This window comes from Athalia rosae, chromosome 2 (genome assembly GCF_917208135.1).
Source record: "Athalia rosae chromosome 2, iyAthRosa1.1, whole genome shotgun sequence".
Lineage (NCBI taxonomy): Eukaryota > Metazoa > Arthropoda > Insecta > Hymenoptera > Athaliidae > Athalia > Athalia rosae.
The window spans coordinates 30,709,756-30,724,266 of NC_064027.1; the positions used below are offsets into that span (position 1 = coordinate 30,709,756).

The 14,511-nt window shown below is 36.9% G+C and overlaps 3 protein-coding genes across 14 annotated transcripts; 2 read left to right on the forward strand and 1 right to left on the reverse strand.

Annotated features, from left to right (window-relative positions):
• Positions 1 to 9: 9 nt before the first annotated feature.
• On the reverse strand, positions 10 to 1,305 carry LOC105688273 (ninjurin-1-like). The gene is made up of 2 exons (XM_012404431.3): positions 699 to 1,305; positions 10 to 495 (listed from the first exon to the last, which is right to left on the reverse strand). Exons 1-2 carry the CDS (start codon positions 1,146 to 1,148, stop codon positions 292 to 294), a joined length of 654 nt encoding a protein of 217 aa, XP_012259854.1. The 5' UTR covers positions 1,149 to 1,305; the 3' UTR covers positions 10 to 291.
• An 813-nt stretch (positions 1,306 to 2,118) lies between these two features.
• On the forward strand, positions 2,119 to 3,549 carry LOC105688263 (U1 small nuclear ribonucleoprotein A). Of its 2 annotated transcripts, none has more exons than XM_012404415.3 (3): positions 2,119 to 2,274; positions 2,501 to 2,748; positions 2,926 to 3,549. In XM_012404415.3, the coding sequence occupies exons 2-3, from the start codon at positions 2,512 to 2,514 to the stop codon at positions 3,382 to 3,384; spliced, it is 696 nt and encodes a 231-aa protein (XP_012259838.1). In that variant the 5' UTR covers positions 2,119 to 2,274; positions 2,501 to 2,511; the 3' UTR covers positions 3,385 to 3,549. The 2 variants fall into 2 exon arrangements, with proteins under 2 accessions (XP_012259838.1, XP_012259839.1); XM_012404416.3 differs by lacking the exon at positions 2,119 to 2,274 and adding an exon at positions 2,316 to 2,432.
• A 435-nt stretch (positions 3,550 to 3,984) lies between these two features.
• Positions 3,985 to 14,433, forward strand: LOC105688480 (vinculin). Of its 11 annotated transcripts, XM_048650138.1 has the most exons (22): positions 3,985 to 4,247; positions 5,841 to 5,948; positions 6,015 to 6,160; positions 6,245 to 6,521; positions 6,606 to 6,806; positions 6,865 to 7,105; positions 7,172 to 7,404; positions 7,483 to 7,500; positions 7,574 to 7,940; positions 8,006 to 8,434; positions 8,947 to 9,038; positions 9,176 to 9,269; positions 9,894 to 9,938; positions 10,220 to 10,339; positions 10,485 to 10,556; positions 11,194 to 11,223; positions 11,424 to 11,548; positions 11,632 to 11,871; positions 11,963 to 12,053; positions 12,531 to 12,566; positions 13,045 to 13,062; positions 13,437 to 14,433. In XM_048650138.1, the coding sequence occupies exons 1-22, from the start codon at positions 4,191 to 4,193 to the stop codon at positions 13,604 to 13,606; spliced, it is 3,210 nt and encodes a 1,069-aa protein (XP_048506095.1). In that variant the 5' UTR covers positions 3,985 to 4,190; the 3' UTR covers positions 13,607 to 14,433. The 11 variants fall into 11 exon arrangements, with proteins under 11 accessions (XP_048506095.1, XP_048506097.1, XP_048506100.1 ...); XM_048650140.1 differs by lacking the exon at positions 13,045 to 13,062; XM_048650141.1 differs by lacking the exon at positions 11,194 to 11,223 and having other exon boundaries at positions 3,987 to 4,247.
• The last annotated feature ends 78 nt before the right edge of the window (positions 14,434 to 14,511 follow it).

Consider the following 14,511-nt stretch of genomic DNA (forward strand, 5'->3'; position numbering starts at 1 on the left):
TAGCCGCTTTTGAGAATTACGATTTGACAAGTCAGAAGAAACTGCAAACTTCAAAATTTTCACTTTTTTCAAAGGTGAGGGTACTGAGTCTGATCTTACTTAAAAGCGTCATACAATATTTCTTTTTATTTTATTTATAAAAAATATTTTATTTTTCAATAATAAATATACATATATAATGACACACTTTAATATAAATTGTGACAAAATTGAGGATCATGCGATAAGGTGTAATTCTCCTTAGGGTAGGTAATTAATTAATTAATTAATTACTTCAAATTAGTAAGACCGTTAGAGTTGAGCTGCTGGAGCAGATTGTACTGCGGTAGGTGCAGGCTTTGCAGAACCCATGCTGAACGCTGCTATAAATATATTTATCACCGTGATTAGAAATACCGCAGACATAACATATTTGTTAACCCTTGCGGCAGCGGCCTTATCCTTTCCCTTGGAATCGTAACGACCCTTGAATATCAAGCCAACGCCAACTCCGACCTGTTGTAAAAAAAGTAAATAAAATTGACGCAATTCGTGGATGATATTACACCATGTTTATTCCAGTGAAATGAAACACGGATATGATTAACTATGGGATTATAGTAATTTCCTTTCATGAAATGAACGGAGATTCCATTGTTCAATAATTTTGACGCTTTAATTTCTGAATCACGTTTCCGAGTTATAATTGTGAAATTTACCTGTAAGCCGAGACTGATGAGAATCAGTGCAAAAATGAAGTAGAAGCTAATCAAGGAGCTGTCCTGATATTCCACGAGATTTTTAAGTTGATTTGCGTTAGACGTTAACAGAGCTATGTCCATCATCCCTTGCGCAGCGGTTTTCTTTGCTGCATATGACGCTGGTTTGCTATTACCCGATCGGTTTTTGGCGTCTGGATCGTCACTGAGGATCTTTTTTATTGAGATTTTCGACACCTTGTTAACTTCGTCCGGATTCACGAATCCCTCTCTATTTCTCATTTCCATCTCTTTTTCTGATACGGGAATATGCACTTCGCTAACTGCTGTCGCCGAAGGGTTACTAAGAGTATTTAATCTTCTGTTGTCACTGATTTCATTGGTGAAAATCGTGCTCGTGTTGTCATTCATGTCGCCACGATTTCCGTTGGTTGTATCCGGCGGATTCATCCGTATTTCATCCAAGAGAAAAAATAATCTCAAGTTGCAGGTCGTAGAAATGCCAAAAAAGCTGACCTATAACGCAATTGAACTTTCTTTCGTTGTTTCAGTAAGTTGTGTAAATTATTGTAAGGCGTTCGTTGTCGGTCGTAAACTGAATGCAGGGTAGGAAGTTTTCTGGATTTATAATAAATCGCTGTACAAAGCAAAAACTTTTCAGTTTGCTTGTATTAAGTCTGAGGCTTGAAATAACAATGATAAAAAAATAATGATAAAAAAAACCGCAAGCTACGTTATGTGTGCGAAAGGAAATCCCTAAGGCTCTACTGGGCATATAACTGCAGAAGACGTAATAAGGGGCAAAAATTCTGGGATTTTATGTTCTGCTTTCCAATAGAGGACAGCAATTGCGATGACGATTGATGCAATGACTACTACTTTTTTTGTACCCTGTGAATCAAAGAGGATAAGATGGTACTTGAGTAATTGTTATCACAATTATCATCATCTAGGGTCACTAAACCTATGGCATTGACCAGCAGATGAAAGGAGTCATAATTGCGGGAGTTGGTCTCGATCAGATTTACAAGAGAATTAACAGTCATAAAAATTTGGCGGACTTCCGATAGACTTCCCATGTATATTTTCCTTATATCTGATCACGTGAAAGCCAGGAAATAACGTGGTACGTCATTGCGTCAATCATATTTCAATTGACATTACTTGGATTACTTCAAATAAATTTACGTACTTCGAAATGCGGCATTTCGACAGCTTGAATCCAGTTTTCACAATAATCTATTCGAAATTGATTCAAAATGAATCAAGCGCTTCAGATATCTTTTTAGAAAGAATTTTTTGCGGCGCGATGCTTATTCAAATTTCAAATTCAATTCGACCGCCATTAACCCTTTGTTCCAATTGTTGCCGACTGTTGGACGTTTCAAACTTTCAAAAGGTTTCAAACACTGCCATCTATGAGGCATCGCGGTCGTAAAGTTACTCGTGGTGTGATTGGGTTGAAGACAGTTGAAGATCATTGGTGAAGGATAGAAAAACGGCTGACATAACCTTTTATATTCGACGCTAGACGAGCGTGTATGAACGGTTCGATTGCTTGGTGTGAATTTTTAAAGTAAGTTTTAACTTTGAGCCGGAAAAATAATTATTCAACCCTTTGTTGGTTTCACATAAATTACATATGTTCATATCCATCGAAGTAATACATGAAATGCAATGTTTTCTAATTTCGTGAGACCAGACGCTATGCAACTTTGAGAGACATTTTAAATTGTAATAGATATGCTTTCATATCGAAATCCGAAAAATCTTTCATTACAGAATGTTTGTATTCATTTCAGTTCGTATCAAGATGGATATCAGGCCCAATAATACTATCTACATAAATAACCTGAACGAAAAAATAAACAAAGAGGAACTGCAGAAATCCCTTTATGCGATATTCTCACAGTTTGGTCAGATCCTCGATATCGTTGCCCTTAAGACTTTGAAAATGCGTGGCCAAGCTTTCGTCATCTTCAAAGAAATTGCAAGTGCCACCAATGCTGTCAGATCCATGCAAGGCTTTCCATTCTACGATAAACCTATGGTAAAACTACTATCTCTATGAAGTTCACATGTCTTTCCTTATAGAAAATTCTTTACTTGGACGTCTTTGCTTGTGCATATTTTGGAACCAATGGCTATCTTCTCTAAATCAGTTGATTCAATGCAGATCCTAAATGAAACATTGAGCTCTAGATTCCCTTATTGTTTTCATTTCCAGAGGATACAATATTCCAAAACCGACAGCGATGTAATTGCGAAACGGAAGGGGACGTTTGCAGAGCGTCCAAAGAAGCCGAAGCGTGTTGTTCCTGCGGCAGAGGAAGAAGCAAAACGCGCGAAAAAGCGGGCTAAAGAACAGGCCAAGCACTCTCAGCAAGCGGGCTACCATTCCGGAGTACCACAGCATACGGGAATGGTCAACACAGCAGTTCCTGAACAGCCTCCAAACCAAATTCTGTTCCTGACAAATTTACCTGATGAAACAAGCGAGATGATGTTGTCCATGTTGTTCAATCAGTTCCCTGGTTTTAAGGAAGTTAGATTGGTCCCCAATAGACATGATATAGCCTTTGTCGAATTTGAAAACGAGGTGCAATCTGGAGCTGCTAAAGACGCGCTTCAAGGGTTCAAAATTACACCATCTCATGCTATGAAGATATCCTTTGCTAAAAAGTGAATATTGTTGGGTGGATTATGTACGATTAACGATATCTACAATATTAAATTTAAGGTAATCAACAGTGAATTTAATTTCAAAAGAATAACTGAAAATGAGTGTATTTATACTTTTTAAGATGCTATCAAAGTACTCAAAATAAAGAGTGCACAGTCCCACTGTAAATATGTCTTGGATAGCGCATTGCACATTGCCTATTTTTGACAATGGGGCTAATATTTTTCTACATTCCCTAATGATATTGTTATTCCTTTTATTGGTTTCCTACTTTAAAATGAAAAAAAATGAAGTTTGAAGCTTATCCAACAGTTGGTGTTATGAAGCGTTTCTCCAGTTCTCGGTTTTTCAACAGAATCCATTACTTGATTCCATTATGCTTCTCTACGTAACCTACATTTTTAATAGTGAGTCCAAAGCTATGGACATTCGGGTAAAATGCGACATTGATGAAATTTTTCTGCTTAATAATTGCGTATGATAAATTTTTATTTCATTTAAACTCGATACATTGCGCCTTTGTTCCTCGTTTCGTCACGTGGTAGGGACGAAACGCGAAGCTCGTCAAGTTGGTCAAGAGTTGGCCAAGCTCATCTCACGATCAGCGCTACAGACTGAAAATTTGAGTCAGTTGACTTTGGTCCCTTGTCACGTTGGGGGGCGTTATTTCGTTCGTCCGTTTTGAGCGGTTTTTTTTTTTGAACGCCAGCAAAAAATTGCTGAAAAAAATAATCGTTTAAGTTTTCAATCAGTGGACGTGAATCGCGTCGAGTGTGTTCTTCTAAATCCCGAATATAAATCGCCTCAAGATGCCCGTATTTCACACTAAAACAATCGAAAGCATTTTGGAACCTGTCGCACAGCAGGTTAGTCACTGACATTTATAGGTATTCGTCAATATTCATCATTTTTATGCTGAGGTAGAAAAAGCGTACTATCAACATTCCTTTGCATCATTTAGCAGCTAAACCAACGATAGAAAATCTGCTATTGGCGTCTTCTGTTCCCTATCTTCTCTTCGTAAACAAAAATAAGAAATATAATAAAATGATATAAATTAAACTGGGTTTATCAATAAAAGGTTTATTTGTGGCTCACTATAATGCACACTGTGTACATTTGTGCGTCGTGTATAATACCATAGTTCAATATGTCTATGATAATACAAATTAATTGTTCAGGGTGGAAACAACCAGTTTTGGAATCATGAACTTAGATCTAAATTTACGAATTACAATCTCCTGGAATTACACTCAACGAGAGTGACACATTTCACACACACAACACACACACACACAAAACAGTGACATCATCTCCTTTCTACATTCTGTAATATTCAACTGGAAAATAAACGTTTCGTTGTTGATTCTTTCCACTTTTTGGGCGTGGTTTCTGTTTTCTTCGATCTCACTACAATAAATTAGTCTCAGGATTTCTCATCGCATGTCCATAGATTGACATTAGTTTTCAGAGTAGGGATCATGACCGTCAATTTTTGCTTTAGAAGGAAATATAGATAAGCTTCTCCGACATTATCCTACATTAACAACAATTTCGTTTAAAAAATTACCATACATATTCAACAGGTAAAAATAAAATGTTTATGATCATAAGTAGGAAACTTATTAAAGGGCATGATTACAGATCATAATAACACAATTTACATGTGAACTTTTATGTTGAGCCACACCTATAATTCTGAATTTTGTACACTTGGCAAGCTCTTGTAGTAGCTCGAAGCACCAGGTCGGTAGTTTACACCAAAATCTAAAAATATATTGTCAGAAAATAAAGACTCCCTCAGTGTAACCGGCACCATGGTAGTAGATGACGAAGAGTTCTAAAGGCCTTCTTACACAAGACTTATTGAATGGCCTACTTGTAGGGAGCTTGGAACCTTGCCTTTTCAAGTACGGTTGCAGGGTAATCATGCCTTAGATTATGATCATAATGTGCTGTAGTCTCAGTCTCGTGTTGTGTGATCTTGTATACCCACACGATTTATGGAAATGATGCATTTTATCTCGTGACCATATATGGTCACTCCTGTTATTTTCATTTGCGAGAATAAACATTCTGTTTTTTTATCTATATATAGGGTATACCCTTTTCTCAATGAAAAATATGAATAATTAAGGGACCGATAGCAACGTTTTGTACATTATGAATCATCAGACCATATTATGTATATTCAAACTATTTGGAGTCTGTAATTCCATTTTTTTTTATTTATACGCTGAATTTATCTCCAATTGATAATTTGGCCTGTTATATAATACTGGAACAATCATGTTTCTTATTTTGATAAGAATTATAAATAGAAAGAGAGAAATATATTTTTAGGGATTACTTGTGAGCTCTTAGGCTTATTTATAAATTGTCATAGATCATATTAGCTGTATAGTTTTGAACGAGAAAAGATTTCGTCATAATCATTACCTTATTTAACACTCTCATAGGTGTCGAGGCTGGTCATTTTGCACGAAGAAGCTGAAGATGGAAATGCCATGCCAGATTTGGAGAGGCCTGTCCAGGCAGTTAGCAGGGCCGTCACCAACCTTGTCAAAGTGAGTTGAAAATTATCGTTGTAACCATACAGTAAATACATGTCCTTTTCATGTGTCGATTTCCAGGTTGGGCGTGAGACCATCAATTCATCTGACGATGCTTTACTCAAACAAGACATGCCAGGTGCCTTATACCGGGTCGAAGGGGCTTCCAGACTTCTCGAAGAAGCATCTGCCATGCTTAAACAAGATCCGTACTCTGGGCCCGCTAGGTATTCGATCATTAGTTAAATTCAAAGCGATAAAAAGTGCTGGCTGAAACAGATATTAACACACCTATGCTCATGGTATTCAAGGAAAAAGTTGATAGAGGGATCACGAGGGATCCTCCAAGGAACAAGTTCGCTCCTTCTTTGCTTCGACGAGAGCGAGGTTCGAAAAATTATCCGAGAGTGTAAACGAGTTCTGGATTACTTGGCAGTTGCTGAAGTGATCGAGACCATGGAAGATCTGGTACATTTTTTGAAGAATCTTAGTCCCTGTCTGAGTAAAGTTTCACGAGAAGTAAGTGCGCGTGAAAAAGAACTGACACATCAGGTTCATCGTGAAATATTAGTGCGCTGCCTGGATCAGGTAAGGATGGAGAAACGAATTGAAGAGTGTATTTTTGATTCAATATTCAAAGAAGAAAAATTTCAACGCGCTTTTTATTTCAAGGTAAAAACTTTGGCACCAATATTAATTTGCTCGATGAAAATCTTCATCCACATAATAGCACAAGGGGGTAAAGGTGCGGAAGAAGCTGCGGAAAATCGAAATTATCTCTCCAGCCGTATGTCTGACGAGCTAAATGAGATCATAAGAGTTCTTCAGCTCACAACTTATGACGAGGAAGAATGGGATGCCGACCAATTAACGGTATGTTTATCGATACTGAATTTTTTTTTAAGTTTCAATAAATATTCTCAAATATCAGGTCCTCAAAAAAGCGCAAAGTGCAATCGAATCGCGATTGAGGGCTGCGCAAGATTGGCTCGACGATGGAGGTGCTCTGAGAGGTGGTGTCGGAGAAAAAAGCCTCAGACAAATTGTGGAACAGGCTGAACGTTTGGCCGAAAGATGTCTGGCTCCTTCGCAAGCAGAACCAATTACAAAATTGGCCTCACAAATTACCACGATGACTGATGCCCTCTGCGAACTTAGACAGGATGGAAAAGGTAATTTTCACTGATTAAATTTTTCGATCGTCAAGTTCGTCTAATTCAAAAAAATTTTCTGTGTAGGAAATACTCCACAAGCCGAATCGCTCGCTCGTGCCATAAAAGACAAATTGAATGATCTACGCTCAACAGTTTATTCTACAATTGTAGCTGTAGATAAATCTGGAATCGCGCAAACAGCACATACTGTAGCAGGACGACTGGAACAGGCAAACAAATGGCTCCTCAACCCTCAAAATGATGACAAGGGCCTTGGCCAAAGAGCGATCGCTCTGATCGTCCACGAGGGCAAACAGGTATGTCTTTTTCGATTTTAAAACAGTGCTCATGAAAAACAAAATAATTCTTTTAACTCTAACGCTACTAATGGATAGAATCAACATCTTGCTAACGTAAGTGCGACTCTTAGGTCTGCTGTGTGATTAGGATATTTCATTTCTAACATCTTTTTCATGCTCTCTTCAGGTTGCCGAGGGATTACCTGGGATCCACAAAGCAGAGATATTGAACCTATGCGACGAAGTAGACAACTTATCGCGACAGCTTGGTGATCTCTGTGCCTGTGGTCAGGGAAACACACCAAGAGCTCAAGAAACTGCTCGTCAATTGTCACAGAAATTGTACGAACTGAAGAACCGAATTCAGCAGGCTGTAGTTTCCAGAGTCGTTGAGGATTTTATTGATATTTCAACACCTTTAAAACAATTCACGGACGCAGTCTTATCCCCAGAAGGGACGCCTGGAAGGGAACAAAATTTCAATGACAAAGCTCATGCTCTCCAAAATTTCTCAAACAGAGCTGCTAAGACTGCAAGAATGGTCGCTGCTGGAGGTAAGGATTATCAAATTGCGTGAGCGTGAAAGAATTACTGATTTGGTATTAATTTATTTAAACAGGAAGTAGCGGAAATAAAAAATTGGCCGAGGCACTTGCGGTGAGCGCGTCACAGGTGGAATCGTTGACACCCCAACTGGTTAATGCTGGTCGTATTAGGATGACGTACCCGGAGAGTAAAGCTGCCGATGAACACTTTGAAAATCTACGGCAGCAGTACGCCGAGACCATTCAAAGAGCAAGAGCCCTGTGCGACGAGGCTACAGACAGCGGGGATTTCATCAGAACCTCAGAAGAGCAAATGCAAAAGCACTCGTTCCTCTGCGATGATGCCATAAACAAAAATCATCCTCAAAAGATGGTGGACAATACAGCGTCCATTGCAAGGCTCGCTAACCGTGTCATCCTCGTCGCTAAACAGGAAAGTGACAACAGCGAAGATCCTGCTTTCATTCAACGTGTCAATCTTGCTGCCGATGGACTCCAAAATAGTGAGTAAAATTCTTCTTAAAATTATGCATCGGTTTTGATTTTTGAGTTGACTAGTTTTGAGTTTGTTTCTCTGACAAGCAAGAACAGAGATAAAATTTTGCATCGGTTGGATTTTATTTGTTCACAAGTATCTATTATTACTTTTGACTGCTCTTTGGAGAGTTTGACCGTCTCTTGTTTTCAATGCCAAATACGATTCCTTGCCTAATTGATGAGAACACAGACATAATTGGTTTCGTAATTAATCTCTATTGAGTTTAACACACTCCGGTTTTTTTGGCATACGTTAGACAACTTCGATACGCTTAAATTCTCAACAGTAACGAACGATCATGGGACACGGTAACACCAAGTATCGTAGAAACATATCAAAGAAAAATCATAACGCGAAACAACGTTCTTCTGTAAATTCAGGTTTCAAATCAAAATTTCATTCGTTACCTAAACATGGTGCAAAAGGTGCCAAATTTGCGGTAAAATTCAGCTTACAAATTTTCCAATTCCTAAACAGGTGTTGCTCCCATGGTTCAAGATGCAAAAGCAGTTGCTATGAATACCAAAGATGGACCGGCCGTATCTCGCTGGAGGGAAAGTAATCGCGCCGTAAGTTCTACGAGAATTAAAAAATTATTACGATTTATCTGCTTTGTGTTCATAAAAGTTGAATCAAACCTCTTGATTACCAGAAAAATTGCATTTCAAGTCACATATTAGAGTCTCAGATGATTATTTCATTTCAGCTCTTGTCCAATGTTGGCAAAGTTCGAAAGGCTATTACAGTTAATCCAGATCTTCCCCCACCTCCTGATATGTCTCAGCTTCGAATCAACAGTGGTAAGTCAAGAATCATTCCCAATATTTTCTTCTTCAATACGCAAGTATGAAGAATAAATTCTTGATACTGGTTCTTTTTCTTCGCTATTCATAGCTTTTTTTACTTCACATTAAACTTTTGGATTTGATCATAGAATAGAAATTTTTTATCTAAAAAACTCAAATCTAACAATACTAGGATTAGAATGATGGACAATTTAATGAATTTTTCAAACAGTACCAAATTTATTATCTCTTCACTTAATAAGCTGTATTATAGTAGACTTTAGAATGTTAACTAATCTGATTTAATAATCAAAGAAATTAACAACGTAGATGGAGTATATGGGAAAATAATAAGTAAACCAGTTTTGGGTGAAATTTTCTCACGACCGACATCCACCAGTACCAGGCGACTCCCTTACAATTATGTAGACTCATTAGGTAGCTACTAAATTTGATAAACAAAAAAAGTTGCTTTCTGTCCTTTGACCTAAAGCCATCACGTGTCGTTTCGGGAATCTCTTGAAAGTGAACAGTTTTTGTTTTGTTTTTTTCCCTGAAATTCAATCAATCCCAATCATTGTATCGATTATTGAATCGTCGAAAGTTGGTTGTTACGATTCCATCTGTTTTTTTTTACAGAGGAACAAATGCCAGGTCAACAATACAGTTACTTCACAGATAAAGGTACAATGTCATGTAAAACATTGCAAAAAAAGAGCAGTTATGCATGTTGTCTTCCCTCTTTCTTTCTCATTTTCATTTTAAAGGATTGCCTACTTTTAAAAATAGACTCGTCTTTCAATTAGAAGGCCTGCAGTGGGTTTCATTCCTATTATCTTTCTCAGTAGTTCATCATTTATTGTTTCTTTTTATTTCCAATCAACAAATACTGGAATTTTCAACAAAATTTTTATGATTTGCGTATTTGGTTATCTATGTACTTTATACTTCTTTCATAATATTAGTCGGGCAGCCGTTGCGAAATCAGCCATCACCGAGCAGTTTGCGTGTCACAAGTCCAACTTTGACTGTCAATAAAACGCAAGGGCGTTCTATCAGTCCTTTACCAAAATGGGCTCGTGGAGGTATTGAAAGAATTATTAGATAAGACTGAATATTTCTATTTTGGATATCAAAAATAGTCTTTGAATTTACAAGTAGTAACAACGATGACTCCAACTTTGAGTGTTAGTATGATAGACATAATGCAAAACCACTTTCAATTATCAGGAGATAACCCTGATCTTCTCTACCAAGAGCTGGCTTCTGAGGATGAATTAGAACAAGCAATTCGAGTCAGAGGTAATCTTCGTAAAATGTAAATTTAAAATTTTGCATCGTGTCTTAATGCCTGATCGATTATTTGAATGACTAACAACACCCGAATTATATAGGCAACATTGCGTTATAAACCAAATTAGGAATCCTCTGCATTTTCTGTACTTCAGAAGTCTAAATTATCATCATTCCACAGTATTTATACAGATTCCAGAATGAAAAACAAACTTTCGAATCTCATGATCTCGGATCATGCAACATGCAAACAGTGTCCTTTTCTCAGTTTCATGTTTCTCTTTGGAATGTGCACGTAAGCTAGTCATAAAAAATTGTAGTTGGATATCAAGAAACACCGACACATTATCTGCATTTCCAATACCACAGGGGATGCTGGCATTTGTTTCCTGCTACATGAATGTTCTTATATTCAGGTGTACGAAAATGTAGCCTTGAGAAGTAAATCCAGGGTTGATACTTCTAATTGGTGAATTAGTCAGAGATTCTATAACAGCCCTGCTCTTACTTAAATTATATGATTTCATGTTCAATGGGAGCATATTGGGGATTGTTTTTTTTTTTTTTTGTTGCATGATCAATTTGCATCTCACACAGTGGCTTGCTATTTATGAAACTTGTTGCTTTTCATGTTTTATGCTATCAGGATTGCAAGATTACTGTCAATATGACAGCGGTAAGGCTTTCAATATGTATGTAATTTCAATGTATCAAAATCCTTCATGTTTTAATCAGAACGTTGGTTCTTGAAAATTCCCATTTCAATATTTCTTATTGAAAAAAATTTTCAATCGATCGACTATTTTCCTGGTATCCTGGTTTTCCACCACACTTTTGAAATTCTATATAATTTTGCATTTAACTTATTGAAATCAGAAATGGCACCGCCTCGCCCACCTTTACCTGGAGGTGAATTGGCTCCACCAAGACCTCCGCCACCAGAAACCGACGACGAGGATGAAATGTTTATGCATGCACCGCAGCCCAACCAGCCAATAATGGTCAGTTTTTCACCGCTCTTGATTAATTCGATATCATATAGCCAAATCCCTGTGTTCAATTATGGGAATTTTCAAAATCGTAGATGGCAGCGCACGGCCTCCATCAAGAAGTGCGTCAGTGGTCGAGCAAGGATAACGATATCATAGCTGCAGCGAAGAAGATGGCCATTTTGATGGGAAGATTGTCCGGACTTGTTAGAGGCGAAGGTGGAAATAAGAGGGATTTGATCGCCTGTGCTAAAGCAATTGCGGAAGCTTCTCAAGAAGTAACACGTCTCGCCAAAGAACTAGCCAGGGAGTGCACGGATAAACGTATTCGCACGGTAATTTCAATCATCGATATTTTCATGATGAAGAATGAGGATTATCTCTGCGCACAAGACGGTATTGAAATCGAATTCTTTATTTCTATAGAACCTGCTTCAAGTCTGCGAACGTATACCGACCATAGGTACACAGCTCAAGATTCTGTCCACGGTGAAGGCTACTATGCTCGGAGCACAAGGTACAGTGAACGTTCTTTGCAGATACTTGCTCTAATTTGGAAAAAAATTTCACTCATTGAAAAAGGATAGTACAGCTCATCTGTTTAATTTCATAACTGTAATCGACACAGACTAGCATGTGATCATTATTTTCGCTGTACACACATGTCATGTAAACTAATTTTTACATTCACAATTTCAACTAAATAATAATCCCAATGCACTGACAGTGATGTTTCGGAAGAGACTTTTGATAATGAAGCCTTGCTACATTTTTAAAATTGCTAGTTATTCAGACATACTAGTGAGCTAGAGTTTATTGACTTTAATTTATTTGTTCACATCAACATGTTTGATTATCGTTCATTTCAAAATTACTGATAGAAACAACTAACAAGTTGAGGTAAAACCGCAGCTTCTGTAAATACCGCTCAAATTCAATACTGCTGATAACAATAATCAATGCTTAACTGACAAAATGATTTCTTTGTGCATAGAAATGCTTCCCAGCTGGGAGGAATTATTACTAAATGGTAAAAAAAAGCTGAACATAAATCGTGATTTGCTTGAACGATTTTGCATGAGCACTCTTGTACCTGCAATTTTTGATAGTTGAAAAATGAAATTTCGGTAGGCATGTTTGTTGTTGTTTATCATCATCGTTAGAAAAAAAAACACTCCATTGAGAACTCATTCAATCGTTTTAAAAATGATTTATGAAGTGATTTCTTACGCTACAGCTTGCTGGATATTGCAAATGGTAATTCGTTGACAAAAAAAAAAAAAATATATATATATATCTCAAGTTGTAGAAATTATCAATTTTTGCACAACAATTATTTTTGAAACAGGTCATTCTAATTTCTGGCTGCTACTGTAGCGTTGAGCTCTTACTCTTTAAAATTAGCAACTATCTTTTTTTTTAACTAATGGTATTCTGATTTCTTGTTCTTAATTATGCACGGTGTGTTGGTGAAAAACATACCGCTCTCTCTCTCTCTATTGGTGCAGACGAATTGATTGGTCGCAGTAAGTTTGCTCTATTCCAAAGTGGATTAGGAAGTAGAGTGTTTCTGTAGCTTTGGTATCTAGTTTATAGCATCGTGTAAATTCACGTCAGCATGTCTTTATCCATTTAATTTTTAAAACTAGAAAGTACGTCGGTCTTTTGTCTTCCCTAGTACTGCAAAAAATTTTTTGAGAACGGTACATCCTTCTTTCTTTTTCCCAATTAACTGAACTCCACCCTCCACAAGCTAAGCAATGTACCGATCAACCCCAAAAAAAATATTGATCTCTCAGATTTACGGTGAGAAAGGTTTGAGTCGATATTGTTTTGGTGTTTTAAAAAATAATCGCCCACGTCGACGCTATCTAAAAATTATTACCTTTTCAACGTTTAGGTACGGAGGAAGATCAAGAAGCCACGGATATGCTCGTTGGAAATGCGCAAAATCTCATGCAAAGCGTTAAAGAAACCGTTCGTGCCGCTGAATGCGCGAGCATTAAAATACGCACCGCATCTGGCATGAAACTTCGCTGGGTTCGTCGTCAACCTTGGTACCAGTATTGAATAATTGGTAAAAATCCGCCCCTTTATTATACCAAATGAGTGTTTGGTTTTCTTTTGGAGATATTTAAGCAATGTAAAGAAACATAAGAATGATACAATTAGCCCACTGCCTTACGAATTGCAAATCTATAAAAAATGGGCGTTAACAAATACCTATAAGTAAAATTTATGATTATCAATAAGGTATTGGCACTGCGTCGATACTGAATTACTAAATTATTATGCTTACTAAATTATTGATCGGTAATATACGCCTCATTAGACAATGCTTTTTAAAACGAAATTTAGGTGAATATAGAACAGGGTAATATAATAACATAAAATGTGAATGGTGTGAATTCGGAAACTCCTGATGATCATTGTTAGTGTTAGCAAATCATGTCCTCCGTAAAGAACAATTCTCATTCACGGCATAATAACAAAAATGAACAACAAATTACTAGTGATCGTGCCATTACTTATTCAAGCATATACATACCTATAGATTATGTAAAATACGATATATTTATTAATGCTATTGTAGTAGAATATTTTTCCACACAAGAAATGAGCACACTTATTCAATGAAATTTTTTGTGACTCGAAAGTTTCCGATGAAACTATCATACCTAAGCTGGGTACGTAGCTAGTAGAAAGAAAGAAAGAACATACATGTATGCAATAATTGTAGAATATATTTTTTATAAAATCTCGTGCAATATTTGAGATCCTCTTTGAAAAACGTATATCATTATCATTACGATGATCATTTTTTTTCGCTCATCTCTTAATTTTTAACCATGCAATGCAATTTATTGTGAATAATAAAGTGACTCCACAAAATTTTACGCTTGTATATTATTTTATTCGTCGAAAAAACCAAAAATATACGAAAGCGATTGTCGCAATTCAAAACTCAAAGCTTT